General features: G+C 52.6%; 9 protein-coding genes across 9 annotated transcripts; 4 read left to right on the top strand and 5 right to left on the bottom strand.

The window, feature by feature from the left end:
- Window positions 1-1,665: 1,665 nt before the first annotated feature.
- Window positions 1,666-2,534, bottom strand: A1O5_00840 (uncharacterized protein; the record flags this gene model as incomplete). Its single annotated transcript, XM_007741459.1, has 2 exons — window positions 1,666-2,222; window positions 2,300-2,534. The coding sequence occupies 2 exons, from the start codon at window positions 2,532-2,534 to the stop codon at window positions 1,666-1,668; spliced, it is 792 nt and encodes a 263-aa protein (XP_007739649.1).
- An 859-nt stretch (window positions 2,535-3,393) lies between these two features.
- A1O5_00839 (uncharacterized protein) lies at window positions 3,394-4,767 on the bottom strand (the record flags this gene model as incomplete). The annotated part of the gene is made up of 5 exons (XM_007741458.1): window positions 3,394-3,632; window positions 3,711-3,816; window positions 3,893-4,060; window positions 4,133-4,196; window positions 4,280-4,767. 5 exons carry the CDS (start codon window positions 4,765-4,767, stop codon window positions 3,394-3,396), a joined length of 1,065 nt encoding a protein of 354 aa, XP_007739648.1.
- Window positions 4,768-5,728: 961 nt separating this feature from the next.
- On the bottom strand, window positions 5,729-6,393 carry A1O5_00838 (uncharacterized protein; the record flags this gene model as incomplete). The annotated part of the gene is made up of 2 exons (XM_007741457.1): window positions 5,729-6,330; window positions 6,378-6,393. 2 exons carry the CDS (start codon window positions 6,391-6,393, stop codon window positions 5,729-5,731), a joined length of 618 nt encoding a protein of 205 aa, XP_007739647.1.
- A 685-nt stretch (window positions 6,394-7,078) lies between these two features.
- On the top strand, window positions 7,079-10,696 carry A1O5_00837 (poly(A)-specific ribonuclease; the record flags this gene model as incomplete). Its single annotated transcript, XM_007741456.1, has 2 exons — window positions 7,079-7,207; window positions 7,262-10,696. The coding sequence occupies 2 exons, from the start codon at window positions 7,079-7,081 to the stop codon at window positions 10,694-10,696; spliced, it is 3,564 nt and encodes a 1,187-aa protein (XP_007739646.1).
- Window positions 10,697-11,580: 884 nt separating this feature from the next.
- On the top strand, window positions 11,581-12,484 carry A1O5_00836 (uncharacterized protein; the record flags this gene model as incomplete). Its single annotated transcript, XM_007741455.1, has 2 exons — window positions 11,581-11,745; window positions 11,813-12,484. The coding sequence occupies 2 exons, from the start codon at window positions 11,581-11,583 to the stop codon at window positions 12,482-12,484; spliced, it is 837 nt and encodes a 278-aa protein (XP_007739645.1).
- Window positions 12,485-13,204: 720 nt separating this feature from the next.
- On the bottom strand, window positions 13,205-14,232 carry A1O5_00835 (uncharacterized protein; the record flags this gene model as incomplete). The annotated part of the gene is made up of 2 exons (XM_007741454.1): window positions 13,205-13,525; window positions 13,612-14,232. 2 exons carry the CDS (start codon window positions 14,230-14,232, stop codon window positions 13,205-13,207), a joined length of 942 nt encoding a protein of 313 aa, XP_007739644.1.
- Window positions 14,233-15,173: 941 nt separating this feature from the next.
- Window positions 15,174-17,000, top strand: A1O5_00834 (uncharacterized protein; the record flags this gene model as incomplete). Its single annotated transcript, XM_007741453.1, has 3 exons — window positions 15,174-15,678; window positions 15,738-16,212; window positions 16,265-17,000. The coding sequence occupies 3 exons, from the start codon at window positions 15,174-15,176 to the stop codon at window positions 16,998-17,000; spliced, it is 1,716 nt and encodes a 571-aa protein (XP_007739643.1).
- A 749-nt stretch (window positions 17,001-17,749) lies between these two features.
- Window positions 17,750-19,693, top strand: A1O5_00833 (uncharacterized protein; the record flags this gene model as incomplete). Its single annotated transcript, XM_007741452.1, has 2 exons — window positions 17,750-17,892; window positions 17,941-19,693. 2 exons carry the CDS (start codon window positions 17,750-17,752, stop codon window positions 19,691-19,693), a joined length of 1,896 nt encoding a protein of 631 aa, XP_007739642.1.
- A 576-nt stretch (window positions 19,694-20,269) lies between these two features.
- Window positions 20,270-24,640, bottom strand: A1O5_00832 (uncharacterized protein; the record flags this gene model as incomplete). The annotated part of the gene is made up of 1 exon (XM_007741451.1): window positions 20,270-24,640. One exon carries the CDS (start codon window positions 24,638-24,640, stop codon window positions 20,270-20,272), a length of 4,371 nt encoding a protein of 1,456 aa, XP_007739641.1.
- Window positions 24,641-25,825: the final 1,185 nt, after the last annotated feature.

Genomic DNA, 25,825 nt, shown 5'->3' with positions numbered 1-25,825 from the left:
TGTGAACGCCTGCTACATCTGTGAACGCCTGCTTCATCTGTGAACGTCTACTGCATGCGTACCAGTCCTAGCAAAAAGCTAGGCAACACCCCTCAAGCAGGTCTCTGGTACTTTCAGCATAAATAGAATCGCCCGCTCGATCGCTGCTTCTCGTCGTCGTTCGTACCCAGTACATACATATCGTTACTACTACTCCTTCCCGTCCAACCTTCGATAGAAAGGGAGACAGAGAGAGACCTTTTGAAATTGCCCCCAAGTTTACTTTCATTGCCAACCGCCAACCGGCCGGACAAGCAAACATGGCAACCATCAAGCGACCTTCGATTTTCTCGCGCCTCTCATCATCATCATCATCCTCCTCCTCCTCCTCATCCGCCTCCGCCTCTTCACCAACTTCTGACGCAGCTTCCGTCAAATCCACGCCGTCTGTGTCCTCACTGCAGCCCTTACTATCCAAGGCCCGGCAGAAAGTTGCGCCCCGTTCGAAAGGCGACAGCGACACCAAGGTGTTCAATTTCAACATGAGTTACCCTTATAGTACCTCGGGTGCCGCTGCCATGTCAGAAAGTGCATCTCTTTGAACGGCTCAGTCGGGCGGAGTCTGGCGATTGATTGACGGGCAGCCGCGAAGTTTTGCTCTGCGGTGTTGGGCCCGTTCGGCAACTCGACGAGTGGATTGTGGCGGGTGTCGAGTTTGAATCCTGCAACCACCGCCCAAGCAAGAGCTCGTGCCGTTCCGAGAAATGACCATCTTTCCCTCGCATATCAGCCCTGTCTGCCCTGTACTCCGTATTCTGAGCTTGATGGCCAAATGGGTCATCTCCCCCCAAGCAACTTCCCCGGTGTCCAGTTTACCTGTTCTCAAGATCCGGGCGTGGGCATGCTTTGGTCCCAGATCTCAGGGAACGAGCTCGGTCTATACATACACCACTACTACGATTCCGAAAGTGACAGCTCGCTTTTGGGGTGTCTCCCACCGGTTGGTCGATCTACATGGTTGTGGTGCGCGCTCTACGCAGCAACAGCTTCCTGTGTGGCCGCATTTATGTATTCTATACTACATACACAGGGATCATACACTCCCGATCTGGGGCGATATCGAAGAATGTGCACGAACCAAACGCAACAGTGTATGCTCCAACCAAATAAAAATAAGCAAGGTGCGGAAACTCTGCCCCGGGGAACCGGGGAGGGGGAGGGGGGAGGAAAAAACTGTACGTCTACATATGTAATAGTGTACAATAAGTACATACATGTCGTTTGGATCCAGAGACCAAATAACCAACGCAACGCGAGTAGCCCTCTGGCAGAGGGCCCGGATTGGGCTGTTTTACGTATCGTACAAGAGGTTGGGACAGTCCCAACCTGTCGACACTCCGCACTCAACAGTCTGCAAAAAAGCGTGTTGGTTGTTCAGCGACATTTCGTCTGCTGCGGTTGTTGATTGACAGTGGAAGAGACGGCTTCGCTGCTCAGAGTCCTGTGGCCTGTAGCCTAGTGAGAACGTGGCTCCAGTCAGAGCGTGGTGTCTCATGTGGAGCAACGCCGTGAGTTCAGAAGCAATGGCCGTCTTCGGAGCCCTCGGCTGGCTGGCTTGCACAAAAGTATTCCCTACCATGCTGGAAAAAGCCGATCACAAATCGGAGAGACCAAACGACGGCCCAGTCATCCTTGGACCTCGTATAACGACTGCGAGTTTGCCTCGTGCATCCTAGCGTACGGCACTCGAGCGCTGTTGTACGATGGCTGCTCCAGCTCCGGTTTTGCGACCGAAAAAGGGTCGTGAGCACCAGCACCAGCTACTGTCATGGCCTGAAACCTCTGCTCCGCTGTTACCCTCCTCTTGCGCTCTTTGAATATCAGGAACGCCATTATGGCGACAAGTAAAGCACCAATACTGACACCCACACCCACGCCTATACCGATTGACCGTGTGCTGCTATCGTGGGCTGGGCTCGGCGTTGTCGATGCAGCAGAGCCGGTGGTCGCGGCGGTCGTCGAATTCGTTTTCGCACTGGAGGAGACCGTTGTGGAAGTGCTCGCTGTGGTGGTGGATGTGGTGCTCGTCGGGAAATACGGCTGGCCAAACGAGACCTCGAAACGGTTCTGGCAGCAGCTCGAACCATCCTGCGACGCGCAACACCAGCTCTGATTCTGAGTCGCCATGCCAACCCCATTGCCGCAATCGTAGATGTTGGCAAAATTGGACAGATCCGCCTCGACTGTTTTGGAATGATCTTTTAGCCCCTCTTCGTTTCGTCTCTTGGCTGGGTTACGGGCACCACCACCGCCTCCTTACCTTCAAAACTGCAAGCCTGCGCACAACTCGACGATGACCAAGTCGAGTCGGTGCATCCTCCGCGATATATGTAATTCGCGTTGCCGAAGCAGTATCCAAATTGAGTGCAGACGCTCGTGCGCAGATCACAACACGCCGCGTGCTTAGGATCGCTGCCAGCGTTGCAAGGTTGGTAGTTGTATTGGGTCACCAGTTGTCCATTTGGCCAGTAACAGCTCGTCGACGCCAGAGACATGTTGGGTTGAGTTGTAATAGTATGGTGAAATAGAAAATGGATACCTCGTACACGCACTCTGTTATCACCGTGGCTTAGGAACCCGCGAGAGAGGGATGTCTGGCGGTGGCACCTTCTGATGCGCCCGCAGTGCAAGATATGCCACAGGCATTGCTGGCCCCGGAGTTGGCGTAGTTTGCATGCTTGCTGTGTAGCGGGAGCATGAAACATAATGGCGCCTGCGTGCAGGGGCTGCGACGAAGGCGTCTTCTTTAGCCGCATGCAGGAGGTTCAAGTCAAGTAGTACGGGTACTCCTCCCTGGTCTGTACCTGGACACCAGTTTCTGGGCCGGCAGGGTCGACAGATTACTGTATCATTTTGGCGCCTGCAAGGGCTCACCAGGCCAGCCTCTTTGGCCAGTGAAGAGTAGACTCGTTTCATGCCTTCGACGCCACAACAGTTTGTACGGCGTGCAGATACAGATACTGGCGCAAATAGGCGCGGCCCATACACTCAGTGGGTAAAAAAAGAAAAGGAAGCAATCACCGGCCCAATTCAAAAACACGCAATATTAAGCAAGTGTGGCCGTCACCAAAGCCAGTGCTTGACCAAATCAGCCGCCTAAGTCTAATTAAGCTCCGTCTGGTAGCCGGGGAAGGCGGAATCCCCATAGCCCATGTATCTCTATTACAAGATATGGTGGCATACTGGGTAGTAATTGTTGTCTTCTCCTCGTCACCCAGAGAGCGAGAGAGCTCAAGGAGTGCCTACAAGTAACCTGGGAAAATACGTAGCTCAAAAAAATATGGGCCCTGGCCTGAAGGCGACGATGTCTTGTTGTTGTTGCTACAGCTATTTCTGTTTTCCTGCCCCTCTGTTTCAGACCAGCTTGGTGACCAACTTGCCCGTGTTTCCGCCCTCAAACAACTTCAACCACGTCTTCGGCACATCCGCAAACTTGGTGTCGACGACCTGCTCGCTCTCTTCATTCGAGATCTTCAACTTGCCGTCTTTCACGGCCTGCACAAACATTTGGACTGTTTCCTGTGCTTTTGAGAGGTAGTCTGACACGATGAAGCCGCGGATCGAGAGGCGCATGGTGATGACTTGGAAGTAGTCTATGTGGCACGAGACACGGTCAGCGGAGGGGTTTCGAGGTAAGAAGAATTCAAAAAAGAGGGAAAGAGCTTTGATACTTTTCAGCACAGTTGGTTCTGTGGAATTGTAGCCTGAGATGGAGCCGCATGCAACGGCCACACCGTACCGCTTCAGCCTTGCGAGCATTAGGTCGAGGATGTGGCCCTGAATCGGCCGGTACATTAGTACATTGCTGTTCTGCCACAATCTCAGTCCTCGGATCGAGAGATGAGTTACTCACCCCGACATTGTCGAAATAGATATCCACGAACCCTTCCGTTGCCTTGTTCAGATCCTGTTCGAAGGTCGGGCTCTTGTAGTTGAGACACTTGTCTGCTCCCAGACTCTCAACCCAGCGGCATTTCGCATCGGAGCCGGCGATACCAATAACCTCTGAGCAGCCAACAATCTGCATGACGAGTCAGGTGGTCAGCTCAGGAGAAGAGCATGCTGAGGTGATCAGCTCGAACTTGGATCTTACATTCTTCGCAATCTGGACTACCATGCTGCCTGTTGCCCCGGCCGCTCCCGAAACCACCACTCTCCTAGTTTCCCGTCAGAATCTCAAGGGCCTGGGTAGGGAGAGAAAAGATGTTCCAATCCGCACAAACAAAGATGCGAGACTTACATCCCTTTCTTCGCTTCCCCTATGACAACCAGCCCATAATACGCTGTCAAACCCGGTCCGCCGAACGCCCCCAGGTAATGGGTCAGACTCAAGCCATTGGGGAGTGGCTGTCGCGGACTGCAATCCGCAGCATTCAGGACCGCATATTCAGTCCATCCCGGAGCGGCCTGCACAATGGTTCCTTTGGGGAGGTTGTCAGCGGTCGAGGCAATCACTTCCGCCAGTCCCCGCGCCATCATGGGTTGTCCAATCTCGACTGGGGCAGTGTAGTGCCGCTCCGCCTTGACGGCAGCGTCAATGGCCGGACGTTGGGCCGGGTCGTTCGAGAAGAAGAGGACTTTGACGAGGACTTGATTTGGCTGTAGCGGGGGAAGAGGCCGTTCGACCAGCTTGAAAGTCGGGTTCTCATCGGTGCTTGAAAAGGTCGGAACGCCCTTGGGATGGTTGGCCAGAATCCATGTTCGCGTGGATGTGGGAGTCGCCGCCATATTGATGGAATGCCCACTGTCGACTGGCAATCGGGTATGCCTCTCAACCTAGTTCTTCAGCGTTGTAGCCGGCCTCTCTGGACAAGAGGAGTCAGACAGCGTGATATAGGCTGCTCGGCTAACTGTAGGTTATTACACCTGTGAGCGATCCGTATTTGAGGCCTAGAACTATTATCCGACGGACAGATGAATCTCTCCGAAGAGGGCGCTGTGGAATGTCTGACCCGGATATGAAACAATAACGAACGATGAGATTCCCTCTATTAGTCTCGAATGGTTTCAAAGATCAGACCATCGCTGGGTATATATCATGACGTTGACAGACTGCGCATAGAGGGGGACAAAAGGGAAACATGGTGCCCAATTCAGGTAAAAACCGAGGTAAGAAAAGCACCAGGGATTCGTGATTGGCGGAAGGCATATGCTTCTCCGCAACCCGGTTTCCGTCAACATGCGAACGGGGTCAGGTACATTGATCAAGAGACCACAGTCACATTTGTCAGCATCTCTCTGTTGATATAGCACCTACGCGCCGTCTTGAAATAAGCCCCGTCAGCAGAAAAGTAGGGCTGGTCCTGCAGCTCGGAAGCTTTTGATACGGCCGCAAAAATCCCCATTCCACCGGGTCACTCAGAGGGAACCCCCCTCCAGTCCTACCTAGGCGACAGCATCTCGTTCTGGGAGGAATAGAGACCCGTTGTGATGAGGATCATGGATGAATGTCAGCTTAACCCTTTCATTTGGCTCCAGATGAACCATTGTCACGTTGGCCAGCATTCGTAGTGTCCAGGAACAGAGCCCGAGGGGCTCAGATATGTCTGCGCTGCTCTTGAAATGCGGATTCGCACCTGTCTGCACCCTCGATGGGACTGGAATGAGCCCTCGCGCGGCACAAGCAGAGGCAGTACGAGGAGACTGTCCACTGTTGATTCTGCAGCGGCACAGGGAGTGTCGACATGCTTCAGCCATAGAGCCCGTCCCACTCCTCTTCCTCGTCCTCGGGAGCGGCATTCTTCTTGATCTCCTCCAGCCGTTTCTTTTTCCGGTCCCTCTCTCTTTGCGCTAGGTCAACCCTGTCCAAAGGACATGTCCCATTCACCAGAAGCCACGGTCGGATGCACTCAAGATCAAAGATGTGATTCTGATGGCAAGGGAGTCGCACCAAGAGCGGGTGAGGGTCTTCGACGAACGCAGTACCGCAGATAGGGCAGTCGGCATCTTTTTTGACTTTCTTGATGTGAACCCGGTCCAATGCAGCAATATATTCCTCGTCCACACCCTTGACTTCCCGCGGAGGCCGTTCGGCAGTGTCCATCAAGTTCTGGATCATGCTCTCGAGCAAGTTGGAGTCGGCATTGTCATTAATCCGACGCATTACTTCGAATGCCTCTGCAAGCGAGCGAAAGACGGCGGAGACATCGGCCGGAACGGGGACAGCCCCTTCACGAGCCCGTTCTTCAGGAAGATCAGGCGTGACTTCGGAAAGGAGACTCAAGAAAGTGGAGAGATCGGGTCTGCGTGGCTGGCTTTGGTTGCCGTTTGGTGGATCAGAGGCATGTTCAGCTAGAACCCGTCAACCCAGTCATTTGAGGCAGGAAGGCTGAGCTTACTCTCGTAGCTGCTCATCGTTGTTGAATTATCGGAGAAGAACCGTGTCAGTACACTCCTAGCACTTGGTAGTAGCCCGAGGCAAAGGGATAGTCCGTGAGTCGTGACTCGGAGGAGAAATAAATAGGTGTCAAGCAACACCCAGGCACAGTCGATGGCGTGGCCCCTCAGGACAGACTCACCGCGACGGCGGGGTTGCGGTCGGTTATGGCTAAGTTGAGTCGACAGCCACCCGTGACAGCCAACCTGACCGACAGTCAAACAAGCAAATAGAGAAGGTCAATTCGTGATGAAGCAGAAGCGCAGGTTGGAGGTAGTTGACTTGAGATTGACACCAGGGCGGGTCGCAGGAGACCTTGAGGAGACGACACAGAGAAGAGAGAAGGCGAAGGTGGGCGCCACAGTCAACGTCGAGCCTGGTGGCCTCACCAGCCTCACCGGCTTGTCTCTATTAGCCACTCATGATCATGGCTCTTGCTCCTGCTCCTGCCCTCAACTTCAACCATCAATCATCACTGCCCTCACTCCTCATCATGACAAACAGCCATAATGGTATGAGACAGTCCATGTCCAAGTAAATCAAGTCGCCTCGAAGGCTCTTGTTTTTCTTTTTCTTCCTCCCCCCCCTCCCAGACCGCTTGCTCCCATCATGCATCGTCCTCCAGATCTGTGATAATCCAACAACGTCCACATCAGTTTGCCCATGGAGGCAGATTGGGATGAGATCACACGCATCGCAGTGCCTTCGTCGGGACTGCATGCGATCCCGACTCCAGCGAGCGCAGTTGCCTTTGATGATTTGCAGGAACTTCTGTGGGTCGGCAATGACCAGGTAGGGCTGCCTTGAACACTAACACTTGTCTACACATCTCACCTTTGAGGCTAGGGGCGAGTCACCTCATTCTATGGCCCTGAGTTGCAACGGTACGTCTCGGTCAAAGCTCATCTCGGAGAAGGGCCCGTCAAGCAGCTGTTGGTCCACGAAAAAGGTATCATTTCTATCTCGTCTTCCAGCGTCCATTTTGTCACCCGCAGAGGCTTGACGCAATGGCATATTTCACATCGCTTGATGACGGATCTCCGATGCATGGCCTTTGCTGCCACAAGCAATCTCATCATCGTGGCAGGCTGCCAGAGCACCTTTTTCATCATCGACATCGACAAAGGCCAAATTGTCTCGCAACATCCTGCTCAGGCAAAGTACACCATCCTGAGGAAAAGCCGTCATCTGTGTGCTGCGAGTGACGACGGCAACGTGCATATTCTCAGTTTGACCGACTACCAGCTTCTCAAATCTTGGAAAGCCCACTCCAGCGCTGTAAATGACATGGATGCCCGCAATGATTTTCTGGTCACTTGCGGCTTCTCGGTCAGGCAGTTGGGCGTACCCATCGTCGACCCCTTGGCCAATGTTTACGATCTGAAGTCTCTCACATCTCTGCCTCCGATCCCTTTTCATGCAGGTGCTGCATATGCGCGTTTGCACCCGAAACTCCAGACTACCAGCTTCGTTGCGTCACAAACCGGCCAAATGCAGGTGGTGGATCTGATGAACCCTGTAAATGTCATGCTCAAACAAGCCAACGTCCAGTTCATGCTAGGGATGGAAATTGCCGCTTCAGGAGATGCCCTAGTCATCACCGATTCAAACGGATGGATATACCTCTGGGGGTCTCCTTCCAAGGTCCGCTTCAATAATATCAGCAAGGAAACAGAATTTGCAGACCCTTCTCCTCAGCAGATCCCCCACATCGACTGGAATGACGCCCCGCTCAACACCATAGGCATGCCATACTATTCAGAACCTCTTCTGTCCGCGTGGCCAAGTCACATGGTATTTGAGATCGGAGCGCCGCCAGCGCCGGTCGACCCGTCGCTGCTTTTTCACATGCAGACCGCCGAGATGGGCCACTACGCTCCAAATCTAAACCCTCGGAAGCTTCTCCGCTACCAAGTGGAAGATACCAGAGTCGGCCAAGTGCCTGCTTCGATTACCGCGCCCAAATTCCTGAGTGAAAAGGCGAAAGAGACGCCGGCGTATGGAAGCGGGAGGAAGCTTTCTGACGCTGCCGAAGGATTGGCCGGGATATCTCTCAATGGCAGGGCACAAACCGATGAGGAACGAATGCTCAAATATAGCAACGTCGAGATCAAGTATAGCAGATTCGGAGTTGACGACTTCGATTTTCGGTACTACAACAAAACTCCCTATTCTGGTCTGGAGACGCATATTACAAATTCGTTTGTCAACTCACTGTTACAGCTATACAAATTCATTCCTCTGATCCGCAACGTGGCCATCCAGCATGCCACCACGTCGTGCGTGGCGGGCCACTGCCTGCTGTGCGAATTTGGGTTTCTGTTCGACATGCTGGAAAAAGCGAATGGCCAGAATTGCCAGGCGACAAATCTTCTGAGGGCGTTCGGAGCCTCTAGGGAAGCTGCAAATCTCAGCCTTTTCGAACATTTGTCTTTGGCCAACGGGACACCGCTCTCAACCACGATCCAAGCAGTGAATCGATTCTTCTTGAAGCAAATGGTGCACGACTATATCACAATGTCGACGAGTAGTGATGGGATTGATGAGATTATTGCGAGCAAAGCCTTTGAAGCCATCCGCTGCATGTATTGCAATAATGAGACCTCCAAACCGTCAAGTACGTATGTGCATGACCTCGTCTATCCGCAACTCGAACCAAAGCACTCTATAAAATTCATCAAGTTCGCGTACTGCCTAAAGACCACCATCGAACGAGAAGCTAAGAACAGAGGTTGGTGCAGTCGATGTCGAAGGTATCAACAGCTGGCTATCCGGAAGACAGTCCGGCAACTACCTTTCGTGTTAATGATCAATGCAGCACTTGGGGCTAATCCTGCCATGTGCGGACTTTGGGAGACCCCAGGTTGGCTTCCTTCCGAGATTGGCGTTATCGTGCAGGATAGAAATGTGTACGTTTTCGAAGGTTCTGACCTCGCCCTGCATCAGCGGAACAAGTCTCCAGGCCTAGTCATCTACGAGCTCGTCGGATTCGTCGCCGAGATTGACACCAGTGAGCGGCATCAACCTCACCTTGTCAGCATGGTGAACGTGGAGGTCTCAAGCGAAGGGCCCGAGGTCTCCCACAATCACAAAGTGTTTCCCAATTGGCACCTCTTTAACGACTTTTTGGTGTCGCCAGTCGATCCACGAGAAGCCCTCCATTTCAACAAAGCGTGGAAAATGCCCAGTGTAATTGCATATCAAGTCAAGAATGCACACGGCAAACTCGATCACAACTGGAAACGATGTATGGACACTACCCTATTATACCAGCACTATAGCATCAACGGTCTCTATCCCAAAGATGGCTGCATCATCCTGAGACCAGGAGAACTGCCAGAAAAAGGCACACCCATTGCACTAGACACCGAGTTTGTCGAATTGGAGAAAGCCGAGATCAACGTCAAGGCAGACGGAACACAAGAAACCATTCGGCCAGCAAAGTCTGGTCTGGCACGGGTCAGTGTGGTTCGCGGCCAGGGCGTGGACGAAGGGGTCCCTTTCATCGATGACTACATCACCATTTACGAGCCGATTGTAGACTACAAAACCCAGTATTCGGGCATTCGGCCAGGCGACCTTGACGCCCAGATTTCACATCACAACCTTGTGCCTCTAAAAGTGGCCTACAAAAAGCTATGGATTCTGCTTAACCTTGGCTGCATTTTTGTTGGTCACGGTTTGGCATCTGATTTTCGAAAGGCAAATATTCACGTTCCTAAGTCTCAGACCGTGGACACACAGTTCCTGTACCTCGCACCAGGCAGAAACCGACGATTCTCGCTACGATATCTGGCATGGGCCGTGTTTAAGGAATACATTCAGGAAGAAACAACTCTGGATGAGGCGATGCAAGTTGACGGGCATGACAGCATTGAAGACGCACGTATGGCGCTACGTCTGTGGCGCAAATTTCAAGAATACGAAGACGCCGGCATTGCAGAGCAGATGATCGAGGATATCTACCGCAAGGGCACGAAATATGGCTGGAAGCCTCCCCCCCGCAGCATCGGTGGAACATTGATGGCTCTGGAGGGTATTGGCACTGGAGCAGCAAACAGTGCCGTGCAGAGCGGGAGAAATACCCCGGATCCGATGACGATGCCCTCGTCGGTGGCCGGTACACCGTTACCAAACTCCCCGCCGAAAGGGACTGGAAATGCCAGTGGAAGTGCCAGCGGCGGTGGCAGCTCGGGAGGAGGAGTGTTCAAATTGAATGCTGCCGGGGTAGGAACTTTCGTACCGGGCAACGGAATCATCAAGGAGAGTCCGCTTCGATAGGAGTGAAGTTGAGAAATCAGCCTAAATCACAGGAACTCGGTCAAGGGCAGAGATGACAAGACGAGATTTCGAAGTGCTGGAGACCTATTACTCTGGCTTTTGTGTTGTTTGCCGGTCTCTGTGTTCTTTGAGATTCCGCAAAAAAACCCAATACAATCACTTATCATTACCTGTGTATATTCCTTCTCCGGCTTGACCTTCATTTTTTTTTCCATGCCTTACATACCCTGGTTATTATGCCTTGTTCTCTTTCTGTGTTAGTTCTTGCCTAATCAACACTCCTCACGGCACCTGTACCACCTGTACCACCTATTCCTTGATCCATTTGTATCCCCTTGATGCCTTGCTGGTGCCCTTTCAGAAACCCCCACTACCAAGCCCCTGACTGGCAAACAGTTGTCTCCAATACGAAAGCATGATTTGCCGATGTCCCAAAGTGGCTTAGCGCAGAGCTATTTTCAGGTCGAGGCCAAGCGAGGCTTGCTCTCAGCCTCATTTGATGATGATCGCAACGGAGGCTTGTTTTGTGAAACCGACAAGAAGGCCACCTAATAAACGATGCCTCAATCCTCCTCTTGTCTTTATGTACTCGTCCTCTGTGCTCTTGTCTGATATACTGGATTCGGAACTCTTGTGAATTTGGCCTTGTGAATATTTTTCTGCGCAGCCGTGTACTGCGCTTGGTGCATGACACAGGTCGCGTTTCACGACCGATTGAGGATTGGCAGACCTCCCTGTTTCGACTCATTGATTCCCCCATTTTGAAACGGACCACCTCTCATCCGACGAAGGGAGCCCCGGCGAGCCACGACTGCAACATCTGCAGCCGATAATACATATACTGTACATCCCCCCGTCTGCCTCCGGGCGACCCCCTGTCCAACATGCCCTCCAAGATGAAGTCACGCCCTCAAGTCTACCCTCGACTGGCCTTCCACATCATCCGCACGATTGCCTTCATCAGCGCCTCGATCGTCAGCGGGATTCTGATATATTTCTGCATTCAATTGCGGCAAGATGGGTTTAAGTTGCCTTGGACGTTTATCATTGTACGTTGATCAATCGAAAACAACCACGGCCTGAGCAACGGCCAAATGTGCTGACTGAGAATCCCAGGTCCTCGCCGCGAGCCTCCTCTCTCTCCTATGTCTCTTTCTCACCGCGTTCCTGCACGCCTGCTTCTTCCTCTCGCCGCTGTTCAATTTAATCCTCAACGTCACAATCCTCATCATCTGGGCAGTCGGCTACTGCCTCTTGACATGGAACATGTACGGAACATTGGGCCACAGCTGCTCTCGAGCCAACTGGGCCTCCGACGACGGGATGATGATCTGCCGCACCTACAAGGCGTTGTATTCCTTTGATGTGTTTGGGCTGCTCGCTCAGATTGCCCTGATTGTGTTGGACGTGAGGAGCCGCCGCGCGCAGACCAAGCTGGGGAAGTACAACAAGATGGCTGCCATCGCCGCGAGAGGCGGCGGGGACGTAAAATTGGACGATCTGAACAACGAGCAGTCGAGGTCCGGGATGCACAGCCATGCGAATTCGCAGGACACGCTCCACTACGGAACCGGAGATTACAGCGCTCATCACGGCGCCAACGACTCGCGATTAGGCTTGCGGGACAACGCAGCAGACACAGACTATAGCCACAGCCATTCGGGACACGTCAGGATGGACGATTTCAACAATTCCACCACCAGCGGTTTCAACTATAATGCATATACGCCGCACGCGCACAACATGGGGTACGGGAATGGTGGGTATGGATACGAGCCGCAGCGATGAAGAAGGGGATCAGCGAGCAAGGAAAAACAATATAACAACGAGAATTCATCTGTGGAGATTGTACAGGGACTGATTGGTTCAGTCTCTTTTTCCTTTTTCGCATATGAAGATGCACGGGCGCAATTGATGGCGAACTTGGGAATATGGGCTTCTCAGAAGTCGGAGCATCACGCGAGTCAATGAACGCAACGGTCACAGCGGAGTTGTGGTCTTTCGCAAGATTCGAGGGACCGTGAAGAACGGGAAGGCAAAGTAAGACACGAATGCGCAAGCTTCCGGGCCGTGTATGTTGATGCCCGGGCCTGATATTTATCGACTCCAAATCGTCTTGCAGGTGGATGCAAGATGTTTCGACGGACTCGCCCGCAGCATCAGCAACAGCAGCAGCAGTAATTGCCACAACAAGACAAGAAAAAGAAAGAAAAAGTCACGAACATGAACATGAGCATAAACTCATCCTTCTCCTTCTTCTCCTTCTTCTTCTTCTTCTTCTCCTCCTCCTCCCCTCCCCGCTCCCGGGCTCTTGATTGTGGTATTCCATGCTCCGTAGCTCCTCGACAACATCTCTAGTATTAGGTTTATGCTGGTACATGTGTAGAGATATATGAGCATGTGAGCATGTGAATCTGTCCATCCATCAACACGGGCTCTAACTAATGTACAGTTTGCGACAACACCGTTCCGTTCGCTTGCTCCTCCCTTTTCTTCCCTTTTCTTTTCTTACGTCTCCTGGTTTCGTTTCCTCTTCCCCCCTGCTCCTATTTCTGCTCCTCCACCACCGCCAGATCTCGAAAACAGGGAGTCAAGTTTCTGCTGCCCCTTTTCCGCCCCCTTTTCCACCTTGACCTTCTCGCCTGCCAGGACGGGCGGGAGGCCCTGGACCCTCCGCTTCGCGTCTTCAAGCAGCTCGATCTCGCGCTCGCGCTGGCCCTTGACCGTCGGCACGGACCACGAATTCGAGTTGACGTTCTTGTGTGCGAGCTTGTACTTTGACCCGACCAGGTGGGTGGTGTACGTGTTTGCGTCGATTTTCTTGACGTGCTGTTATCGCAGTGACAAATGAAACCCTAGGAGTCAGCCATGAGGCCGATTGAGGGTCCTGGTGCAGAGCTGGCTGGGTACCATACCTGATGCGCGACAATAAGCCAATGATACTCGGTTCCTACGGGCGCACCACTCCCCTTGGGAGCATTGCGCGCCCGTCTCTTGGTCGTTTCAAAGTCGACTTTCCACAGGTCCGGCTCCATTTTCGTCTCCTTCCACACTCCCTGGTCGTAGTTCCACTTGTGCGAGCCGCCGATGGCCATGCCCGTGTACATCTGGCCGTGGAAGGATTTTAGGGCGTTGAAGCCCCCCTGTCGGCCGCCGTTCATGTGCCCTTTGGACTTGGCGTTGGCGACCCCCTCATCTACATCGTAGTCCGGAACTTCTTCTTCATCGAAGATGGCAGGGTCGACCTGCTCGGCGGGATCAATGTCGTCAAAGGTAGGGGCTTCGCTGGCGTTGCTGATTGTGTCAACATGAGCTTCGTTGTTGTTGCTCCCGCGAATCACGGTTTGCGCCTCTGCTCCTTCTTCTACCATTGCTGCCTTGCCCAATTCAAGGCTTTCGGCTTCCATCTTCAACTCAGAGTTAATAGCATTGTCCCTTTGGTCGGGGGGAGCAGTGGCATTGACAGTGGACGGAGCGGTTTCATCGGTCACTGCTGTATCAGAAGCAGTCTTTCTCCTTTTAGATCGGCGTGGCATATTTGGAGGTTGCCGCAGAGAGCACAATGTCAGTGAGTCTAGGGAGTATATATGTACCCAGTAAAATACATAGCATGGGGCAGAGAGTGGTTGTCAGGAGAGCCAAAAAGTGCCGCAGCCTCGTTTCCAGGTCGCATGACGTCAACGCCTCGTATCGTCATGTCACCCAATGTCGCTCGTGTCCATTAAGAGTCCACAAGTCAAACGATGTGTGACACGGTTATTTATGACTACACAAGTACACAAATCTACAGTCACGCGTATTGATTGCAGCTGTGGTTGTGGCGGCTGTAGTTGTGGTCGGGGTCGTGATGGTGGTACCTGTGGTGCTGGACATCGTGGTACAGGTCGAGGCGGGAGAGCTACTCGCAAGGGGCCCAACATACTCGGTAGTTGCTGAGCTGTGACTGTGCCTCGATGCGTGGGCAAAGTCTATATTGTAGCTCTGGTCGCTCTGGCCGCTCCAGACCATACTTGGTAGACCTCAAGAGCCTCACCAAAAGAAAGCGTGGAGTTGCTGTGCAGGTTTGCGGGGGAGAAAAGCATATTCAGCGGTCCCCGGATAAAATCCACCACGGCACCAGCTGTTTCCCCTCCCGGCCTCCCACACATGCCCTCGTATTCTTCGCCTCCAGATACAGTATCAGCCATCCACTACCCTCTCGCCTCCATTGCCATCCCTTCCTGCGCCCTCCCTACGCCTTCCCCCGTGGTCCCGACGGACGAATTCGACTGCCGGCTTCCACACCGCGGCCTTGTGACTTGCATGGACCTTGGACCTTTGGTTAGACTGCGTCGCAAACCCCACAACGCTACCACCAAAGCACCATGCGGTCGCCCTCTTGATTTCCCACTGCGGGCGTGAACAACCGTCACAACGCACCCAAGCTCATTTCTCCAACGCTCCATCTGTCCAAGATTATGTCTAGGAACGGCAGGACATGCACAAGGCGAGAGCCGTGACCCCGAGGCCAGATCCAAGCGCTGGAATCGCAGCGGCAGATGTACGAGGCACTAAAACCTTCCAATTCGTCACCGCAAACCCCTCCACCGACGCCGAACGCTCCAGGAACAAAACCCTCGTTCGTTCCAATGCTTCCAACTACCACTGGCGACGGGTCAAGAAGTCTACCGATGGAACCGCAAGCCGAACGGTCGGAAGACGTCGTTCTTCTAACCGCGGCCAGGTCAAGCCTTCCAAGAGAACCCTCGCCCCCGCGACTCCTCAGACCGTCGCATCGTCCTCGACCGAAAGTGAAGATCGGACACCCAAGAGCGAAGAAGAGTCAATCGAGCTTGTCAACGAGTCGCCTCTGCCAGGAAGCGAGCTGGTCATCACTCCCGCCACCCACCTGTCAAGCTTGGTGGTCTCGGGGCATCATGACCCCTTTGAAACATATCCATGCGACTTGCCCAAGGAGTTCGTGAGCCCTGTCCTCGACCAAGGTGGGTGTTGGTTCCCTTGTACAAACGAAAGAAGAGACAAAGGCTGACTCTGGCGTTAGTGAATAGCTTCCTGTCTCTGATGTTCCCGCCTGAGAAAGGACAGACCTTCAGTCCACATTCTGAGAAATGGCTTCGGATGACCTTTCGCGATCGAAGTCTCTTTCACGCGTCGTTGTTTTGTCAGCTCACACGCAATCGCATTTTTCTCTTGTCCCCTGCCGAGTCCCGAGAACAAGTGCAGTGTTACACAGAAACCATTAGAGGCGTGCATCAGAAGTTCGCCGATTCTTCGATGAGCTGCGAGGATGAAAATATCCTGGCCGTGTACGCCCTGTCATATCACGGAGAGCCTCGACTTCATCCTCCCGCCGCTGCACCATCCCAAGGTCCATTGACTACCTTGCAACTCCTTCATCTGTACGGCGGCCGCCTGCATACTGTCAATGTGCATCTGCAAGGTCTGGCCAAAATGTTGACTCTCCGAGGAGGCCTTTCTCAAATCAAGCTCCCTGGGCTAGCGCAAGCTATTTCTTTGTGAGTTGCCCTCCTCCACCAACCTGAGCCCGAGGCTGACATGACCTGATAGTGGCGACATCATTCTTGCCAGCCAGACTCTTACCAAACCAATGCTGTCGTATGAGAAGATGCATGACGATGTTATCGGACCTTTGAATGCAGCCTCAAGAAAAACCCATCCGCTTGTCGGTCTCGGCAGAGGGTTCCGTGTCCTCCCGGAAATACTCGGACATGAGATGGTAGAAAAGCTCCTCATTGTTCTGAAATGGATCATTCAGTACACGTTTGCTGTGGACGACCATGTCAAAGAAAGACCAGAGGCTCAGAAACTGGGCTGCCTTTCAGACGAGAGAAATTTCGTGCAGCACAATCTCCTGCTTTTGACACCGCTTCCTGCGGAGGTTCAAGACGAGCACCCATTGCTCAGGCTTGCGCGGTTGGGCACAGTCGTCTACAGCCTGCTGGTGGTATTCCCGCTTCCAGCGATTGCCGCCCCTTTCCACCAACTCGCTCGGGCCATCAAAACACAGTTATTAGACCCGTCTATCCAGCCATGGTGGACTGAAGCATCCGACCTGATCCTGTGGGCTACGGCGATGGGCGCAATTGCAGCAGTAGGGTCGTCCGATCGTCCATGGTATCGCTCCATTCTGGACGAGCTTACTCGACGGCTGGGCATTGGCAGCTGGCCAAGTATGCGGGAGCGGCTGGGCATGTTTTTGTGGTATGAATACACAAACGATTCGGACGGAATCAGGCTTTGGAGAGAGATCGAGGAGTCCAACCTGTTCCGCGTGCCAAAGTGAGTGGAGATGCGGGAAATCAGCCCCGAGGGACTTGGATGGCATTTGCGGCATTTGTTTCGCTGCTGCTTGACGCAGCCATTGGCATACATATTTGGCCGTTTATCTTGGCTCTATTTCCATGAGGATACCTTAAATGAGGAAGGCTGCGTGTGCGGTGCTTGGACACGGAGGCTTGGTGAGCGATGACGTCAATTATTCCCGTGCTATTTTCTTGGCAAGATTCACAGACTCCTCGACTCCGTGATGCTTTTCCCTTTCGTTCTTCCTTTCGACTCTTCCGCCTACTGCAGCCTGAACGACTTCACCCTGCAACTTCTCTTCTGGTACATGATGCGAATGCGACAGGATAAGAAAGCATGAAATGGCGCTCCACAACTCCCGAGCAGAGACAACAATCCTAGCGTTGGCCGTGGCCCATGCAATACCCAGTATGCACCTGGCGCCGCCTTCAGGCTGTGGGATTCACAATTGGCCCCTGCAAGCCAATGTCGACAGCACGAGACTAATGCAATGCATGGCACTTCGGTATCGGCCCAATCCCGTCACTCTTCCTCACCTTCTGCCTTGTGGCTCGCTTCTGGGCTGAATGCAGGACGCTTGTTCGCTTTTGTCTGCCTTTCGCTTCCGCATAAATACGTAAAAGTTGAACATGAATCCTACTGTTGTTGTTTTTGCTGCCCCTTTTCGCTGAACGAGTTCCTTCAAATTATTTCCTGGCTTCCTGTGCCCTTTGGCCACAAACTCCTAAGATGGTTGGCAAGCCGAAATATCCGCATCCTGCCTCCGGCTGGCAGCCTTTCCAGGCTTTGATCACTCGGCTTTACAGAGAAGAAAATCGACCATTGAAAGAGGTTATGCAGATCCTGGAAACCCAACATGGCTTCAAGGCAACGTAGGCCAGCCTGTCACCCCGCTACATGCCGTCTCTAACCAGTTCAAGCGAGAAAATGTACAAATCGAGGATCCGCGCTTGGCGTCTTGACAAAAAGAATAAACGTACTGAGGTGCAAGAAATTCTCCGCCTGCGGGAAAACAGGAAGTTGCTTGGAAAGAAATCCGCTTTTATTCTTCGAGACCGTCCTGTCGATATGGACGACGTCGAACGGTACGTGAAGCGAACTGGGCTCCTTGTCCAGCAGGCGGAGCCTATGTCTTCCGGATCAAGTCCGCTACCAGACCTCATTTGCTTCACGCCGCCACCCACGCCGCACCCCTTGAGTGCGCCTGCATCACTGCGAAACGTCGAATGGTTTATGCATTCCTTAGAGGCGTTTGTTGAGCACTCTCTTCAATCAGGAATCTGGAAACGTGGCAATGATATCATGGGATTGGCGTCCATATCCAGTGATCACGCTCCCTGGTTGCGAAACGAATTCGTCATGTCGATAGAAAGAGGGATTCAAAGGTACAACCTTGGACACAAAATACAAGCATGCCGGCAGTGGCAGCGGGCACTGTCCTCCTTGAAACATATTGTGCGTTCCGGGAATCCCTCTCAGCTACTAAAACTTGTCGAGCTTATTGCATATTTGGCGGGATGTCAAGACAGGATTGCAGCTCTGTTACTGCGCAAACTGGCTGACCTCGTCAAGGGGCACCACCAAGCCTCTGCCGACACTCGTTTGTGGATGCTTCAAAACCTCAGTCGAATTGAAGCGAAAGACGTGATACATTTACGCGAAATATCGTACGACTTTTCTCAAAAGGCCTTTTCCAGCTACTTTTCTCGGGACGCATTCTTTCTTCTCGATACTGAAACTGTCCTATCGCAAACAGACGCTCCGCCAGGACTGGACCCCGCCTTTGGTAGCTCCAGATTGACCAATTTACTCTCCGAATGGAAAACTTATGATGCCGAAGCTCTCCGAGGTGCAAGAAGCGCGATGGAAATTTTAATGGCCTTGAAACAATATGAAGCAGCGGAAAGATTTGCGTTGATGCACATTGAACGGCTGCAAGGAATGGCGTACAGCGATGTAGTAGCGGGCCAGTTTTCGCACACGTACAGTTATCTGACCCACCTTTATCTGAGAGCGGACAACCTTAACCTCCAAAGGGCCTATCACTTCACTCGTATGAAGGTCGAGAACTATTTCGAGATGTTGATGGTTTACAGGCCGGATATACCTGAGGATTTCATCCTTCCCTCCTTTGCCTTATTGGCCAACTTGGCGCGTTCACTCTGCAGGGACAAGGAAGCGGCGGAATGGGAGTGCGAATACACCATTCTCAGGAGAAGAACTGATGCGTTGACCATGAGCGAGCTCTCGCCGTTTTGGAAGCAAGCTGCGCTCGGCCTGGAAGACCAGGACGGACAGTCTGATGTGGCATGGGCACTGGCTCCGTCCCCCTCCATTATGCTCCCGGAGATCTTCGTGGAGGACCGTCGCGGGTGCCAGGGCCATAAAATCCACGGGCAAAGAGACCCTGCCAACGCCGAAGAACAAGAGCGTAATATCAACGCAACTTTCAAGGCCGACTGGGGAAAGGACAGCGGCAACAGCAACAGCGGCCACCGCAGGCCTCGGATGGCCGCGACACCAACCAACGACACCCTCACGACGTCGACAAGTTCCGACCACATACGAGACCAGTTCGAGAGCACCAATATGCCCATGCGCATGGATTGCTCCTCAGACGGAGACCTGTCAAGGTGGCATGAGCATACATGCTACCACCAGCCGACCCGGTAGTTCCCTCCCTATCGGCGCCTTGACGGCCCTGTCCTGTCCTGTTCTGCCTTAAACGGGGTTCTGCTATGTTGTATCATGTCACGCTGCCGCCACTACACGCCATCGCCCTAGCCCGTGTTCCCCGTTAGACCTGTGTCTACACTCGACTTTACTCGAGAGTCGAGAGGACGCTCTGTTTTTTTGGTTAAAGTTTTTTTTTTGTTCCCCTCGGAGCCAGGTGAAGGGGGAGGCTATTGACTGTATCGACCGGCGCCGGGCGGTGGCCTCCGCATTCATTCGCTCTTGCCTTGGCCCCTTGGAACCATGGCACAAGTGACGCAATTATCCTGGTACAGTATGGAGGACTTGATCCTGGTAACAATCGGAAACTCGTTCTAGCTCTAGCTCGCAAACACGAAAATTTCTGTTTCCCGAAGCGATGATCGACACGAGTAATCCTCGCTTTAAAGAACGCTCATCGCAGGAATTCATAACACATATTATACACATGGATTGTATAGAATAGAGGATGAGGTAGGAGGCACTCGTTTTATGGACCCCCCAGAGTGTTGGATGCCACTCGCTCCGCCACATTCATTATGCCATCCTTTCACCTCTTGTGACAACAGCTGCTTCTGAAGGCGGTGATTGCTCGGCCGGTCTGGTGTCCAATGTCTCTTTTTGATGAGTCTGTGGTGGACCTGGTTGCATGAAAGGCTTCTCTTGACTCGGCCTGGTGTCGACATCGAACGAATCATGCTGTTCATCCTGGGGAGAGAACCATCCTCCCCTTTCCCATTTTCCCGGCTCATACACACATTCATTCCGGGCTTTCTGATCCACGATACCTTTTAGTAGCAAATCCACCCGTTTAAAATCAACCGGTTTCAATACCCACCCATCAAAGCCTGTTTGCATGTATTTGTCGTGCTCCTTCTCGACAAGCGAAGCAGAGACGGCGAAAATGGGAATTCGTCCGTTGTGCCTGGCTCTGCTAGAAAGGCATGACTTGCCATGCGTTTTCTCAAAGGATCGAATCATCTTCGTTGAGCTGAATCCATCCACAATGGGCATTTGAAGGTCCATCAGAACGGCGTCGAACAAAGCAGGTTGTTCACCGTGGGCCGAAGAGCACTCCTCACCATTCACTGTCGTATAGACCTCATGCCCAAGCTTTTCGAGACGTTTTCTCATTATTTTACTGTTGATGGGGTCGTCCTCTGCAACTAGCACCGAAAAGTTTTCGGATGACGTGGGTTTGGGGGTTTCTGTTGTATCAGACCTAGCCGCAACAGACTCCGGCTCTTCGAAAAGGATTTTTGGGCCTGATATTGATCCACTAGGCTGTTCAGGCTGGCTTTCAGGTACTCGGACAGGTCGCAGTGGGGTCCCAGAGTCTTTGATCTTCTCTGACCCTCCTGTCCGATGGCACGAAGACTTCAGTTCCCGCGGAGAAGGGAGGCTTCTAGATTTTGGGGATTTCGATGGTGGATCTGATAAATTGAGAGAGATTCGACGGGAGCCCTTGGCGGCAGGACTAGGACTTGTATTTTTTCGCTCGGACAGTTGCAAAGGTTGTTGAATAGCGTCAATGAGTCTGTCCGCATCACTCCTTTGGCTTGCATCGCTTTTGAGGCTGAGAGCACTCTTGCCACTCTTCAAACTTGTCATGCTGTTCATACTTCCCGCACTTTCTCTGCGAAGCATGGGAGGCGGCTCGAAACCTTTTTGCAGATTCTTGTGGATCAAGGTGACTTCACCCACACGCTGCCCAGGAGCCGTGGGAGGTCGAGCAATAGGGTCTGATGGTTGAGGAGGATGCCCGATCTGGGTAGGCGTGGAGCCACAGGTATCAAAACTTAGAACAATGACAAAACGGGATCCTTTTCCCTCTTCCGTCTTTATTCGCAACTGCCCATTCATGTTCCGAATAGTACGTGCCACAACGGCCAGACCTAAGCCAAGAGCCATATTTTCGGACTGCGCCTTCTCGGTGATTCGATCGCTGGTGATCAGGTTATCGTCCTGCAAATCCTCTTCGTAGGAGACTTCCTCAAGTTCTTTGAACAACGCATCGACTTTGGCTTGAGACATCCCTACTCCGGAATCCTCGACGACAACTTCGATCTCGGTCTTGCCCTGCGCTTGTGCAGTGGGTGAAGGATAGGCTTCGACGACGACTTCTCCTGTTTTTGTGTGTTGTATTGCGTTTGCTACGAGGTTGGATACCACTTGTCGCACTCGTCGATAATCGCCCATCACCTGTTGTGGTAGCTCCGGCTGTATCCTGATCTCGAATTTCAGATTTTTCCGCTTTGCATCGCCAATAAAGGGATCGGTGGCGTCCTTCAACATCTGCTGGAGGTTGAAAGGCTCATCTTTGACCAAAGTCTGTCCATCTTCTGTTTTGGTAAGGTCCAAGAGATCGTTGATGACATAAACCAATGACTTCGAGGCGGAATGGGACCTAGCTAAGTTCTCTCGGGTATCCTGGTCCAGCTGGCCCTCGAGCGCGATTTCGAGGTAGTTTATGATTGCGTTCAACGGAGTGCGAACCTCATGCGCAGAGTTTGCCAGCAAAAGACGAGTAAGTTGGCTGTTTCGGAGGGCTGCCTCTTTCTGACGCCAAACTTCGATGAATTTGCCATAGACAAGACAGAGCACCGACGCTGTCTCTATCTCTTCGTCCGTCCAGTCTCGACACCGACCTACGATGGTCTCGCTCCATGCTTTGAAGCTTCTTCTAGGTTCAAGGTAGCCTTCAGTTCCTTCTCTGATGAACTTTTCGTAGGGATTGCCGGCCCATTTCACTTCTTGTAGCACTCCTTTACGGAAGAACGCAATAAAGTCGTTTCCGCCAGTCGACAGAGGGACGAAAAGGACACCGGCCAAGAACTTCCAGCCTGGTTCGTATCGCAGATCAGGAAAATCATGAGTGATGTCCTGGGAACAGAAAACTGCGCTCATCCCTCTCATTCGGAGGTATTCGACCATCGCGAGGACCTCTTGAAGATGGCCTCTGGGGTTGCCCAAGATCTTCGTCTCATCTCTGATAGAAAGTGCACCAACATCGGCGTCGAACAGTTTCAATAAGTCGTCGGACGAGGCCACGATATATCCAGATGGGTTTGTGGCAGTAGAGGAGGTGTTGATAAGTTTGCGAGCTTGCAATCGCGAGGCGTAGGAAAGACGCTCCACATTGCGAGAAGCGGTGTCCCCGACTAACCGGCACATTTTGCGGATCGGAAACGACACTCTCATACCCCTTGGTCCATATGAATGGCAAGAGATCAATCCCCACAGTTCGTTGAAAGCGTTGATCGAAATCGACATGGACGACCGTACGCCCATATTAGCGAGATATTTCAGGTGAATCGGAGACATCGCGCGAAGATTGGCATGTGTCATGTCGAGAGGCTTCTCCAGGTCTTCCATCGTCCTGCATACTAGCCGGGCTGTCTCCTGATCACGGTCATAGAGCAAACGGACTTTGTTGATCTTGTAGAGCTCTCGTGCCTGCTTGGGTATGTCGGATGCGGGAAAATTCAGACCTTTATAAAGATCTCGGGTCGACCTCGGGTCAACCAGTTCTGCAACGACTCTTCCATTCCAGGAGTTGTCAAACTGGTATATCATGACACGATGAAAGCCAGTCAGCTCTTTGACAATTCCAATGAGGACTTTGAGGAAGGTCTGTAAGGTCGGCGCGCTGGCAAGTTGCTCTTGTACCTGTGACATTATGTTGAATACCTCCATTGCCGCTTGCTCGGTCCTCTTCTTACGAGCACTCCTCAACACACGTAACGGTTTGCTGACGTTGACAGTGCTGTCTAGGAGTTCTTCAGTGGTAGGATTACCTCCAAGAGTGTTTTCGGGTACCGGGGGAGTCATGTCGTCTGGGGAAATCAACGGGTTTATTGCGTCGTCTTCGATCTCGAATTCACAGATCACTAAGCTTGGATCTGCCTCAGACAGGTGCATAGCACACCACAACTTCCGCGTTCGAGCCTGCGGAGGCTTGATAGACAACAGAAAAACGTCCGGCCCATTCGCCACCACGTCCCCTCCACCCTCCTCTCGAATGAAGTCCAGATGGTCTAGCAGGTTGTCCGCTTGCTCCTCGCCGAATATGTCAAGAAATGACTCTAGTTTAAAGAGCTGTTGAGGTGTATAGCCGATGATTTTGACCGAATTCTCACTTACGACCCGCACGACTAGCTTTTCGTTTTCTTCCTGGAAAGCGACAAGAAGCCCAAAGCTCTGCACGGCGCCAGGGATATGGATTGGTTCATCTTCGCATCTTTGTAATGTCTCCCCTTCTCTTCCTGTGATTACAGCATGGCCCCCTTCGGTTACGACATGCTTGAACCGTGCCGTGACCAAACCCGCTTCTGGTGCCGCAAAGAGTGACACCCCACCAGATGTGCTCGAGACATCCGATTTGTAAGAGACGTCATCTGCGACGATACTGTTTAGAAGCTGGTGATCAACACTGACAGCAGCGTAGGAAACCGGGCCAACTTCGGACACTTCGGACGTCGGCCTGTTGCTTATGGAGGTGGATATAGGACCAGAAACAGGGCGACTTGAAGCTCTTCGGCAGGCAGGAGGTCTCATCTCCGGAAATCCACTGGTCGAATCCATACGAGGCATTGGAGTAGCGACAGGATCGATGGAAACGGTTGAACGGACAGGAAAGACACGGTTAATAGACCCTGGACTCAATGTCGACTTGCCTTCGTCCGAATTTGTTGACAGCGAAGGCGATATCAATGGTTCGGTATCAGATCGCCCAGTGAACATGCTGACATGTGATTGAATGGGTGCAATAGGGATCCATGTTGGAGGAGTTTGCTGCTGACGCCGGTCTGGGGCAGCTAAACCAGAGACCTTTGGTTGCGTGGGGGGTGCTGAAAGGTTTGCATCCTTGAAGGGATCGGTGAATTCAGATGACGCCGGGTCCGACATTTTTGTGCAAGTTGGTTTGTGGCCACAGGCAGATTCGTGGGCGGATAAGAGGGGAAAAGCCACCTAGAGTCTAGACACCTGTGTTGGTAGTCACAAGCGACGTGTGCCGGCCAGGACATGGGTCAAGACGTTTAAACCACTCGCATATTGGTGAGTTTCACCAACTTCCGCTGCCTGGAGTCTCCCTATTCATCAAATCGCGACACAAGTCGGATATATTAGACGTGTTCCCCAAGCCTCAGCAGATTTTCCGCTCAACCGATACACCGATGGCTCTGATAACGATGAGAGTGATGTAGACAATAGGCCGACGTAAGTCAATCCGCAGTCGAGTGTGAAGAAGGTTAAAGCAGATGAGAGGCGAATTCGATCGAATATGTGCTTTCAGATGTGAGCAGAGGGGCAACGGATGCCGGAGAGGTTGGGGTATTGGTATGAATCGATGCGCGACAGGTCGACAAAGCGTGGGTAGAAATACAAGAAGGAAGATGGCCGGGGCGCGAGCAGGACAGGGAAGACGCGATGAAGCAGTAAGTGTTGTCGTAGGAGACCTGGGGCAAGGAGACACGGCTTGAAATGTGGCGACTGAGGGAGGTTATCGTGTCGTAACCGTGTGTCTCGGAGGCACAGTTGGAGGGTGGAATCGAAGGAAGATCTGCAGATACAGCATCGACGCGGAAAGTAGGTGAGAATGGCGAGCGTGATATGAATACACGAGATTCAGGTTCGTGCTTCGTGTGTGTGTGTGTGTGGCGCAGGTGAAAGATGGGAGTGTTGCAAGCGATGGTACTGTAGCGATGGTCGCAGTTGGTGAGTGGGAAGCAAGGTGGGAAGATATCCGAGCCCGCAGCTGTGGGAGGCTGCCTGTGCGAAACACCAACACCACGACACCAACCCCGATTCCAGGGAAGATCTGTCCATGCCATCCATGCTTTTTCTCTCCCCTGCGTGCAATGTCTGTCTCGCTACTGGGCGCAATTCATTTCCTGACCGGCCGCCTGCTCCACATGTAGCCCTTGTTTACCACCTCCCGTCACACCGGCGAACCTACATGCCTTTTTACCGCCTCCACGACTTCTCTGGTCCAAATCTTATGTCTGTCTGGCCTTGGTCTGGCTCTTTAATTGGGGAGAAACTGTCTAGGTCTTACCGAGAGATCTTCCTGCTAAGCTTTTCAGAGGCACC

The sequence above is a fragment of the Cladophialophora psammophila genome, assembly GCF_000585535.1.
Source record: "Cladophialophora psammophila CBS 110553 chromosome Unknown aczJe-supercont1.1, whole genome shotgun sequence".
Taxonomy (NCBI): Eukaryota; Fungi; Ascomycota; class Eurotiomycetes; order Chaetothyriales; family Herpotrichiellaceae; genus Cladophialophora; species Cladophialophora psammophila.
The sequence above is the reverse complement of the archived record's forward strand: the minus strand, read 5'-3'. Positions and strand labels throughout refer to the sequence as shown.